The sequence below is a fragment of the Ceratotherium simum genome, chromosome X (assembly GCF_057802395.1).
Source record: "Ceratotherium simum simum isolate JZ-2026a chromosome X, ASM5780239v1, whole genome shotgun sequence".
Taxonomy (NCBI): domain Eukaryota; kingdom Metazoa; phylum Chordata; class Mammalia; order Perissodactyla; family Rhinocerotidae; genus Ceratotherium; species Ceratotherium simum.
In genome coordinates this window covers 40,640,271-40,652,996 of record NC_141940.1, presented here as the reverse complement: position 1 = coordinate 40,652,996, position 12,726 = coordinate 40,640,271, and the positions used below count along the sequence as shown (strand labels likewise).

At 35.7% G+C, this 12,726-nt stretch overlaps 1 protein-coding gene across 3 annotated transcripts in view; it reads left to right on the top strand.

Moving 5' to 3' along the window:
• TBC1D8B (TBC1 domain family member 8B) overlaps nucleotides 1–12,726 on the top strand; it is a 66,390-nt gene that overhangs the window by 27,165 nt on the left and 26,499 nt on the right. For all 3 annotated transcript variants that reach the window (XM_087426716.1, XM_087426715.1, XM_004440447.3), the window contains exons 8-10: nucleotides 6,319–6,468; nucleotides 7,009–7,159; nucleotides 7,620–7,834. In XM_087426716.1, the coding sequence (XP_087282842.1) occupies nucleotides 6,319–6,468; nucleotides 7,009–7,159; nucleotides 7,620–7,834 (516 nt within the window). The remainder of the gene's footprint in view (nucleotides 1–6,318; nucleotides 6,469–7,008; nucleotides 7,160–7,619; nucleotides 7,835–12,726) is intronic.

The window sequence follows — 12,726 nt, the reverse complement described above, 5'->3', positions numbered from 1 at the left end:
CAATCCACAGACTGGTAGAAAATATTTGCAAATTATATATCTGATAAAAGACATCTATCCAGAATATATAAAGAACTCTAACAACTCAATAATAAAAGGCAAACCAGATTTTTTAAATGGTCAAAGGATTTGAATAGACATTTCTCCAAAGATAAAGTGACTAGTAAGCACATGAAGATGGTCAACATAATTAGTCATTAGGGAAATGCAAATCAAAACCACAATGAGATACCCTTTGATACCCACTAGGGTGGCTATAATAAAAAAGACAGACAATAACAAGTGTTGAGGAGGATAGGAAGAAGTTGAAATCCTCATACTTTGTTGATTGATTCTTTTTTAAATAATTTCTGTCTCTTTGCTGATATTCTCTATTTGATGGGACATAGTTGTCATACTTTATCTTTTTAATTAATAGACTTGATTTCTTAGGGCAGTTTTAGGTTTACAGAAAAAATGAACAGAAAGTACAGAGAGTTCCCATATACACACACCCCCCAGCCTGCCAGTTTTTCCTGTTATTAACATCTTGCATTTACATGGTACATTTGTTACAATTGATGAACTAATATTGATATATTATTACTAACTAAAGTCCATAGTTTACATTAGGGTCCACTCTTTGTGTTGTACAGTTCTATGGGTTTTGTCAAATGCATAATATCATGTGTCCACCATTATAGTATCATACAGTATAATTTCCCTGCCCTAAAAATCCCCTATGCTTTACCTGTTCGTCCTTTCTCTCAACCCTTTGCAACCACTGGTCTTTTTACTGTCTCTATAATCTTGCCTTTGCCAGAATGTTATATAGTTGGAATCATACTGTATATATCCTTTTCATACTGGCTTGTTTTCTCAGCAATATGCATTTAAGGTTCCTCTATGTCTTTTTGTGGTTTGCTAGCTCATTTCTTTTTCTTTTTTTTTAGAATTAAAAAAAGTCAGCAAATATTTATTGAACTTCAACTATGTATGTCAGGGACTGTACCAGTTTCTTTTTTTTCCAGCTTTATTAAGATTTAATTGATATATAACATTGTGTAGGTTTAAGGTGTACAATGTGATGACTTGACACACATATATTTTGAAATGATTACCACAGTAAGGTTAGTTAACACATCCTTCACATAATTACCATTTTGTTGTTGTTATAGTGAGAACATTTAAAATCAACTCTCATAGTAACTTTCAAGTATAAAATACAGTATTGTTAACTATAGTCACCATGCTGTACATTATAGCCCTAGAACTTATTCCTCATATAACTTGAAGTTTGTACCCATTGACCAACATCTCCTCATTTCCCCCCACTTTAGCCCCTGGCAACCACCATTTTACTCTCTGCTTCTATGAGTTTGGCTATTTTAGATTCCGTATATAAGTGAGATCATATAGTATTTGTCTTTCTCTGTCTGACTTATTTCACTTAGTGTAACTCCCTCAGGGTCCATCCATGTTGCAAATAGCAGGACTTCTTTTTTTATGACTGAATAATATTCCATTGTGTGTGTGTATATATACACATTTTCTTTAACCATTCATCTGTCAACAGAAAATTAGGTTGTTTCTATTTCTCGGCTATTGTAAATAATGCTGCAATGAACATGGGGATGCAGATGTGTCTTCAGGATAGTGATTTCATTTCCTTTGGATATATACCCAGAAGTGGGATTGCTGGATCATATGGTAGTTCTACTTTTAATTTTTTGAGGAACCTCCATACTGTTTTCCATAGTGACTGCTCCAATTTACATTTTCACCAACAGTGCACTGGGGTTCCCTTTTCTCTACATCCTCGACAACACTTATCTCCTCTTTTTGATAATAGTCATTCTAGCAGGTGTGAGGTGATATCTCATTGTGGTTTGATTTGCATTTCCTGATGATTAGTGATGTTGAGCACCTTTTCATGTACCTGTTGGCCATTTGTATGCCTTCTTTATAAAAATATCTATGGTTCCTTTGCCCATTTTTTAATCGGATTTTTTTTTTTGCTATTGAGTTGTATGAGTTCCTTACATATTGTGAATATTAACCTCTCATCTGATACATGGTTTGCAGATATTTTCTTCCATTCCATATGTTGCCTTTTCATTTTGTTGATTTATTTTCCTATGCAGAAGCTTCTTAGCTTGATGTAGTCCCATTTATTGATTTTTGCCTATGCTTTTGATGTCATATCCAAAAAATCATTACTGAGACCAGTGTCAAGGAAATTTTTCCCTATGTTTTCTTCTAGGAGTTATATGGTTTCAGGTCTTACGTTTAAGTCCTTAATTCATTTCAAGTTAATTTTGTGCATAGTATAAAATAGCAGTCCAATTTCATTCTTTTGCTTGTGAATATCCAGTTTTCCCAACAGCATTTATTTATTTATTTTTTGGGGGTGGAAGATCAGCCTTGAGCTAACATCCATGCCAATCCTCCTCTTTTTGCTGAGGAAGACTGGCCCTGAGCTAACATCCGTGCCCATCTTCCTCCACTTTATGTGGGACGCCGCCACAGCATGGCCTGACAAGCGGTGCGTCGGTGTTGCGCCCGGGATCCGAACCTGGGCTGCCAGCAGCGGAGCGTGAGCACTTAACCGCTACACCACAGGGCCGGCCCTCAACAGCCTTTATTGAAGAGACTCTGCTTTCACCACTGAGTAGTCTTGGCTCCCTTGTCAAATATTAGTTGACTATATATATGTGGGTTTATTTTTGGGCTCTCAGTTCTGTTCCATTGGTCTATGTGTCTGTTTTTATGCCAGTACCATACTGTTTTGATTACTGTAGCTTTGTAAAATTGTTTGAAATCAGGAAGTGTGATGCCTTGAGCTTTGTTCTTTCTCAAGACTGTGTTGGCTATTCAGGGTCTCTTGTGATTCGTGTGAATTTTAGGATTTTTTCCTATTTCTGTGAAAAATACCATTGTAATTTTGATAGGGATTTCCTTGAATCTATAGATGGCTTTGGGTAGCATGGACATTTTAACAATATTAATTCTTCTGATACATGAACACAAGATATCTTTCCATTTGTGTCTTCTTCAGTTTCTTTCATCAGTGTCTTACAGTTTTTGGTGTATAGATCTTTCACTTCCTTGCTTTAATTTAGTCTTAAGTATTTTATTGTTTTTGATGCTAATGTAAATGAGATTGTTTTCTTTATTTCTTTTTCAGATAGTTCATTGTTAGTGTATAGAAACACAACTGATTTTGTTTGTTGGTTTTTTATCCTGAAACTACTGAATTCATTGATTAATTCTAATAGGTTTTTGGTAGAGTCTTTAGGATTTTCTATATATAACATCATGTCATCAGCTAACTGAGACAGTTTTACTTCTTTCTTTCTGATTTGGATGCCTTTTTTTTCTTTTTCTTGCCTAATTTCTCTGGCTAGGACTTCTAGTACTATGTTGAATAGGATTGGTGAGAATAGGCACCCTTATCTTGTTCCTGATCTTAGAGGGAAAGCTTTCAACCTTTCACCATGGAGTATAATGTTAACCATGGGCTCATCATATATAGCCTTTATTAAATTGAGGTCTGTTCCTTCTATACCCACTTTGTTGAGAGTTTTTATCATGAAAGGATGTTGAATTTTATCAAATGCTTTTTCTGCATCTATTGAGATGATCATTTGATTTTTATCTTTCATTCTATTAATGTGGTGTATCACATTTGTTGATTTGTATAAGTTGAACTGTCCTTGACTCCAGGGATAAATCCCACTTGATCATAGTGAATGATCCTTTCAATGTGCTGTTGAATTCGGTTTGCTAGTACCTTGTTGATAATTTTTATATCTGTATTCATCAGGGATTTTTGCCTGTAGTTTTCTTTTCTTGTAGTGTCCTTAACTGGCTTTGGTATCAGGGAAATGCTGGCTTCATAAAATGAGTTTGGGAGTGTTCTCTCCTCTTCAATTTTTTGGAAGAGTTGGAGAAAGATTAGTATTAATTCTTATTTAAATGTTTGATAGAATTCACCCATGAAACCATCTGGTCCCGGGCTTTTCTTTGTTGGGAGGTTTTGGATTACAGATTCCATCTCCTTACATGTTATTGATCTGTTCATATTTTCTGTTTCTTTATGATTCAGTCTTGGTGGGTTATATGTCTCTAGGAATTTGTCCATTTCTTCTATGTTTTCCAATTTGTTGGCATATAATGGTTCATAGTAGTCTCTTATGATCTTTTGTATCTCTGTGGTGTCAGTCATAATGTCTCCTCTTTCATGTTTAATTTTGAGTCCTCTCTTTTTCTTGATAAATCTAGCCAAATGTTTGTCAGCTTTGTTTATTTTTTCAAAAAACCAACTTTTAGTTTTGTTGATAGTTCATTTCTCTTTATTGCTGACAAATATTCCATTGTCTGGCCTATACCACAGTGTTTATCCATTCACCTATTGAAGGCCACCTTGGTTGATTCCAGTTTTTGGCAATTATGAATAAAGCTGCTATAAACATTTATTTGCAGGTTTTTGTGTGGACATAAGTTTTCAGTTTATTTGGGTACATACCCAGGAGTATAATTGCTGAATCGTATGCTAAGACTATGTTTAGCTTAATAAGAAATTGCCATACCATGTTCCAAAGTGGCTGTACCATTTTGCATTCCCACCAGCAATGAGTGAGAGTTCTTGTTGTTCCACATCTTCAGTAGCACTTGGTATTGACAGTGTTTTCGATTTTACCATTTTAATAGGTGTGCAGTAGTACCTCATTGTTGTTTTAATTTGCAGTTCCCTAATGACATATGATGTTGAGCATCTCTTTGTATGATTATTTGTCATCTTTATATCTTCTTTGGTGAAGTCTCTGTTTAGATCTTTTGCCCACTGTTTAACTGGGTCCTTTATTTTTTTAAACATAATTTCCTTTAGTTTTTTGAGTATATTTATAATAGCTGCTTTACATTCTTAGTTTGCAAAATCCAAAAACAGGGCCCCCACAGGGACATTTTCTTTTGGTTGCGTTTTTTTTTTTTTTTTAATAGTTCTTGTTTTATTATTTATTTTATTTTTTTTTATTTTTTTGGTGAGGAATATCGGCTAACATCTGTTGCCAGTCTCCCTCTTATTGCCTTAGGAAGATTGTCGCTGAACTAACATCTGTGCCAATCTTCCTCTATTTTGTATATGGGATGCTGCCACAGCATGGCTTGATGTGCATTATGTTGGTCAGTGCCTGGGATCTAAACCTGCGAACACTGGGCCACATAAGCAGAGCATGCAAACTTAACCACTACTCCACCGGGCCAACCCCCTCTTGTTTTCATTTTTAAGCCTGACTTTCTCAGATCACTCCCTGAGTCAGTATAAATTAGTGGTCAGCCAATGATGGGTCAGAAGATTTCCTTAAATGCCTTGAACCATTAAGTTTTTCCACCTTTTGTCAAGGGGATCTTTTTGTGAAGGAATTCCTCAAACTTCAGGCAGTTTATAAATCAGCCTTAGCTTTCATTTCTTATTTCCAAAGTCAGCCCGAGTTGAGTGAGTGGGACCTTCTCCTATCCCATTTCTTTCCCTGGCAGGTTCACAGCCCTTTTCATGCATGCATACTTCTAGATCCCCACGAATATGTTGGAACCTTTCAGAGTTCCCTGTGGTCCAGATTTTCCTTTTAAATTTTTAGCCAGGCTCTTGTTTGCCCCACACTGAAATCACAGCCTTAGGCAGCTGTAATGTTATCAGCAGATTGCTATGATTTTCTATAATGCCCTGGGAATGGGGCTTTTTTTTTTCACAGAGCTGAGCTCTGAATCAAATAAAATGATAACAACACCTTGGGAATGGAGATTTTCCAGGGAGCTGCTAGTTTAGTCAAAATATTGACTGTGTTCTGGGGATGGGGCTTTTAATGAAACTCCAAAAAATCCATTGGCTTTGATAATGCTACCTTTCATGACTACCACACTTTAGAGCTTTGGAGGGAGGGGGGATGGGAATAACCTCAAGTTAAAACCTCAAGTTAAAACAGAGTCTGGCATTCTTACTGAGGTTCATTAGTTTTACTTGAATCGATGCTTTTCAGTTCATTCTGTGCCTTTGGTTAATTTCCAATGTTCTGAACTATTTTTTTAATCTTTTGCCAGTATTTTGTTGCTTTTGTAGGGAGTAGGTTCGCTGAGGTCCTGAGTTGGTTGTTTCAGAAGTTGGTTTGTTGACATCTCTAATTTTGATAGAAAAACAATGTCTCTCTGAGACATTGCTTTAATATTATTATGTATATGGATCATGGTTTATAAATAACGGATAAAGCATTAGCACTTTTTCTTCTTGCAGAAACTTTTAAACATATATTTGGAACAACTGTATTCTTTATTTTTTAGGTTTCAATTCATTCTGATTCTATAGACCCATCTGATAATGCTGAGGTACGATCTTTGACATGTCAGAGAGAATGCAGTAAAACTGTGAACACCGAAGCCTTAATGACGGTATTTCACCCTCGGAACTTGGAGACTCTTAATTCCAAAATGGTAGGAAAACAAAATATTTAAATCTATAGACTGAAACAGTTTATCAAAAATAAAAATCTTAGAGCAGACTAGAAGGTACCACAACTGAAAACTCTTCTTTTGGGGCTTGAAAAGGTTTTCCAGCAGGTACTACTGCGTGACTTGTTCGGTTTCATTACACAAAAGGACTATTATCCAGAATTAAGATAAGAGATCAAAGTTGAATATTGAGTTTTATTTGCGTAGATTTCTAATAATCAGTCCTAATCGAGGTGATTTGGGAAGAATGATGATTCAAAGCTTTACCTCCTAAGTGTAATGCTTTTCCCATTTTTGTGTGAGTTTAGCTAAGAATTAAAATAGTAAATTAAAGCTCTTTAGCTCACACGAATTTAGAAGATTTTCATGATGACAGTGGTCCAGTGTTTGGCCCATCCTAATACTGATTTTGACTTTCTATGTTCTTGATTTCCATAGGTATTGTTTCATGGTGAAGAGAGTTATCAAGTTATTTGAAAGAAGTTAATTTCTCACCTTAGCTGCTTTGGTTTTTTGTTATAGTTGAAAGAGAAAATGAAGGAACAGTCATGGAACATCCTATTTGCAGAATGTGGGCGTGGTGTTAGCATGTTTCGGACCAAAAAGACTCGAGATCTAGTTGTAAGAGGGATTCCAGAGACCTTAAGAGGAGAGCTCTGGATGCTTTTTTCAGGTATTACATTTATGCACTTTATTCATTTAACAGACATGAACTATGCCCCTTCTAGGAGTTATGCACTAAGCTAAATAAAAATAATTACAAACATGGCTAGGACAAAGTCTTAGTCACCATGAGTTCACACTAGTCAAAGAGAGTAAGGTAGTTATGTGTACTATATCCACACATCCATTGTCTGAGCAGATTAGTTTATTAGGCAAGATATGACTAATTGGAGGGGGCGGAATCTCTATCTGTAGTGTCAAAGGAAAATTAAGGGGAAAAAACAGTTCATGAAAATGTTATTTTGTTGGATAAGATTGACATTATAGATTGTAGTGTGAAGCTTTTTCTTTTCTTTTGTTTGTACTCAGATATCACTTGAGCATAAAGCTAAATTTAAAGGTAATCCAATTCTTCATGTATATATACAAGTAGTGGCTTTATTATATTCCTCTTCTTTTGTATATTACAGGTGCTATTAATGACATGGCTGCTAATCCTGGCTATTATGCTGAAGTGGTTGAGCAGTCCTTAGGGACCTGCAACTTGGCTACTGAAGAAATTGAACGTGATTTGCGTCGCTCCCTGCCTGAGCACCCAGCCTTTCAGAGTGACACTGGCATATCTGCTCTGAGGCGGGTACTCACTGCTTATGCATACAGGAATCCCAAAATTGGATACTGTCAGGTATGACTTCATTATGATCCCAAATGTGTACATGTTCCAAATGATGAAATCACATTAAATCCAACTCTACTAATTTGAAAATTGTGATAATAAGGACAGAGGTTGGGCTGAGATTGATAGTGGATTTTATTAATCTAAGTAGAATGGTAGTAGGAATACTTAAGAGAATTGATACTTTATTAATTCATTTTTATTTTACATTTAACAAATATTTATTGAATTCTTGCTTTGTAAAAGATACTGTGCTAGGTGCTTAAGAGTGTATGAAGATGAATCAGGTAAGAATCCTGACCTTAAAAGTATATAGACCAGTAGGTATTAAAACATATTCATTGGCAAATGAAAGACAAATGAGACAAATTATTAGAGAAATATAAAGTCCCATCAGGATTTATAATAAGGATAAATTACTTTCATCTGGAGGAATCAGAGAAGGCTGCATGGAAGAGCTAGCATTTGTAGGTCTTGAAAATTGGTGAATTTTGGATGTATGGAGATGGAATGAAAGAACATTCCAGGTGAAGGTATCAGTGTAACTGAACACAGACAGAGGTAAATGTGGAATGTACATAGGACCATGTTCTGTTTAGAAGCGTAGGGTGAGTGAAGTGAAGTAGTTGGAGAAAAAAATCAATAAGGTAGATTGGGATAGTCCAGGAGTTTGAATTTTATTTTGTAGGCGGTGGAGGAATCATTAAAAAAAAGTCCTTTAGAAGCACACTATATTAATTAGGGTATGCTAGACTGCTAACACAAATAAAACTCAAACAGGTAATAGTTCAAACACAATAGAATTTTACTTAAAGGAATAAAGAGAGGAGGGTGAGTATTCAAGTCAGTAGGCAGCTCTCCTCCGTGAGATTATTCAGGGACTTAGGCTGACAGCAGGCTCTGTCATCTTCAAAACGTGGTTTCCAACGTGCTCTTTCATTGCCATTCGTACTCACAGGATGGGGGAGAGAGCATGGAGAAACAGTTGTGGGAGATTTTATTGGCTAGGCCTGGATGGTGTACACATTACTTCACCCACGCTCTATTGGAGGATCTTGGTCTCAGGGTCACGCCTATTCACAAAGAAATCTGCAAAATGTAGTGTAGCTGAGCACACATACGTCCAGATACTAGGGAAGAAGGGAAGATTGGACTATGGTGGATAACTAGCACTCTCCTTGCCACACATTCGTTTATAATGGGTTGAGCACCCATAATGATTACATATCAATCCTATCTATCCATTGAAGTTTAATAATAGAGAATTTTTTTTGAAAAACAGTTTAAGTGAATGAATCATCTAAATGACAAGTATTTAGCATATTTTAGCGTCTCTGAAAGGTAAAAAAAAAAAGCATAATGCTTCTTTTCTCAAAGAGCTTACACTCACAGAGCCTGTGATATCATCTATTTGCAGTAGTTTAGAGGCAGCTTCAAAGTAGGCTGCACTTGATTTTGACTTCTAAAAGATGAGAGCAAAGTTAGAAACATGGAGGACCAGAAGAAAGTTATTCTGAGTTAAGGTAACAATATAAGCAATACCATTCAGGTGAGAATAAGCCTGCCATGGAGATCGGACTGGCTAGGTTCATGTTGGAATCAAGAAGTAAATAAGTTTGTGTAGGACAAGGTCATGGAGAATCTTTCAAGCCAAGGAAGAGTTTGAATTTAATATGGTAAGCAGGTTTTATTACTTTTGATCAAAAACCATGTGAGCCATATTGACTCATTGTGGCTAGCTGACTGGCTTGCTTTATTTATCTTTCCTTCCTTGCCCCCTCCCTCCTTCCTTTCCTTCCATCTATCTGACCTATCTTCCTTCTTTTCTTTCTTCCTTTCCTTTTTCCTTTCATCTATCTAGAGATATAACTCACATACCACAAACTTTACTCTTTAGTGTTTTTTAATATATTCACAAAGTCATGCAACCATCATCAGTATCTAATTCCAGACAGTTTTATCACCCCAAAAAGAAGCCCCATATCCATTAGCAGTTACTCCCCATTTCTCCCTACCCCCAACCCTAGGCAATCACTAATCTACTTTTCTGTCTCTATGGATTTGCCTATTATAGACATTTTATCTAAATGGAATGATACAATATGTGGTCTTTTGTGTCTGCCTTCTTTCACTTAGCATATTATTTCCAAGGTGCATCCATATTGTAGCATACGTTAGTACTTTGTTTCTTGTTATGGCTGAATAATATTCCATTGTATGGATATATCACATTTTGTTTATCTATTCAACAGTTGATGGGCATTTTGGGTTGTTTCCATGTCTTGGCTATTATGAATAATGCTGCCACAGATATTCATGTACAGCTATTTGTGTAAACATTGTTTTTGATTCTTTTGGGTATACATCTAGAAGTAAAATTGCTGAGTTATATGGCAACACCATGTTTAACATTTTGGGGCACTGCCAAACTATTTTTCAGAGACTGCACCACTTTACATTTGCACCAGCAATTTATGAGAGTTCCAATTTCTCCACATCCTTGATAATACTTGTTACTGTCTCTCTTTCTGATTATAGCCATCCTAGTGAATGTGAAGTGGTATCTCATTGTGGTTTTGATTTGCATTTCCCTAATGTTCTTGTTGGCCATTTGTATATCTTCTTAGGAGAAACGTCTATTCAAATTCTTTGCCCATTTTTAAAGTTGGCTTATTTGTCTTGTTATTGTTGAGTTGTATTGGTTCTTTATAGATTCTGGATACAAATCCCTTATCATGTATAATATTTGCAAAATTTTTCTCCTGTGGGTTGTCTTTTCACTTTCCTGATGATGTCCTTTGAAGCACAAAAGTTTTAATTTTTATGTAGTCCGATTTATCTATTTTTCTTTTCTTGTGTGTGCTTTTGATGTCACATATAAGATGCTATTATTGCCTGCTTCAAAGTCAAAAAGATTTACTCCTATATTTTCTTCTAAGAGTTTCATAGTTTTAATGCTTAAATTTAGGCCTCTGAGCCATTTTGTGTTAATTTTTGTGTATGCTATAAGGAAGGGGTCCAACTTTATTCTTTTACTTCTGGATGATCAGTTGTCCCAGTGCCATTTGTTGAAAAAACTATTCCTTCACTCATTGAATTGCCTTGGCATCCTTGTTGAAAATCAATTGACCATAAATGTTAGGGTTTATTTCTGGACTCACAATTCTATTCCATTGATTTATATTACTATAGTTGTGTAGTAAGTTCTAAAACCAGGAAATGTGAGTCCTTTTATTCTTTTTCCAAGATTGTTTTGGCTCTTTTGGGTCCTTTGCATTTCCATATGAATTTTAGGATCAGCTTGTCAATTTCTGGGGAAAAAAGAAGCCAGCTGGGATTTTGATAGTCATTGCATGGAATCGGTAGATCAACTTGCGGAATACTGTGTTAACAATATTAAGTTTTCCAATCCATGAACACAGGACATCTTTCTTTTCCATTTATTTAGTTCTTTTTAAATTTCCTTCAAGGTTGTTTTGTATTTTCTAGTGTATAAGCCTTGTACTTCCTTTGTTAATTTTATTTCTAAGTATTTTATTATTTTTGATATTATAGTAAATGGAAATGTTTTCTTGATTTTCTTTTTGAATTGTTCACTGCCAGTATATAGAAATACAATTTTTGTATATATTGATCTTGTATCCTGCAACCTTGCTGAGTTTATTAGTTCTAGTAGATTTTTTTATGGATTTCTTAAGACTTTTTATATACAAGTCGTGGAATCTGAATAGTGATGTTGTTACTTCTCCCATTCCAATCTGGATGCTTTTTTTTTCTTTTTCTTGCCTAATTGGCGTGGCTAGAACCTTCAGTACAGTGTTGAAGAGAAACAGTAAGAATGCACATTCTTGTTATTTATCTAAGGGGGAAGCAATTGGTCTTTTATCATTAAGTATGATGTTAGCTGTGGGAGTTTTGTAGATTCTCTTATCAGGTTGAGGAAGTTCCCTTATATTCCCAGTTTGTTGAATGTCGTTATCATGAAAAGGTGTTGGATTGTTTTTTTAATTTTTTGTTTATTGCAGTAACATTGGTTTATAACATTGTATAAATTTCAGGTGTACATCATTATACTTCTATTTCTGCATAGATTACATCATGTTCACCCTCCAGATACCAATTACAACCCATCACCACACACATGTGCCGAATTATCCCTTTCGCCCTCCTACCTCCCCCCTTCCCCCTTCCCCTCTGGTAACCACCAATCCAATCTCTGTCTCTATGTGTTTGTTTATTGTTGTTATTATCTACTACTTAATGAAGGAAATCATACGGTATTTGACCTTCTTCCTCTGACTTATTTCACTTTGCATAATACCCTCAATGTCCATCCATGTTGTCACAAATGGCTAGATTTCATCGTTTCTTATGGCTGAGTAGTATTCCATTGTGTATATATACCACATCTTCTTTATCCATTCGTCCCTTGATGGGCACTTAGGTTGCTTCCAAGTCTTGGCTATTGTGAATAATGCTGCAATGAACACAGGGGTGCATGTATCTTTATGCATTGGTGTTTTCAAGTTCTTTGGATAAATACCCAGCAGTGGAATAGCTGGATCATATGGTAGTTCTATCCTTGATTTTTTGAGGAATCTCCATACTGTTTTCCATAGTGGCTGCACCAGTTTGCACTCCCACCAGCAGTGTATGAGAGTTCCCTTCTCTCCACATCCTCTCCAACATATGTTGTTTCCTGTCTTGTTAATTATAGCCATTCTGACGTGCGTGAGGTGATATCTCATTGTAGTTTTGATTTGCATTTCCCTGATAGTTAATGATTTTGAACATCTTTTCATGTGTCTGTTGGCCATCTGTATATCTTCTTTGGAGAAATGTCTTTTCAGGTCTTTTGCCCATTTTTTAATTGGGTTGGTAGTTTTTTTGTGGTTGAGATG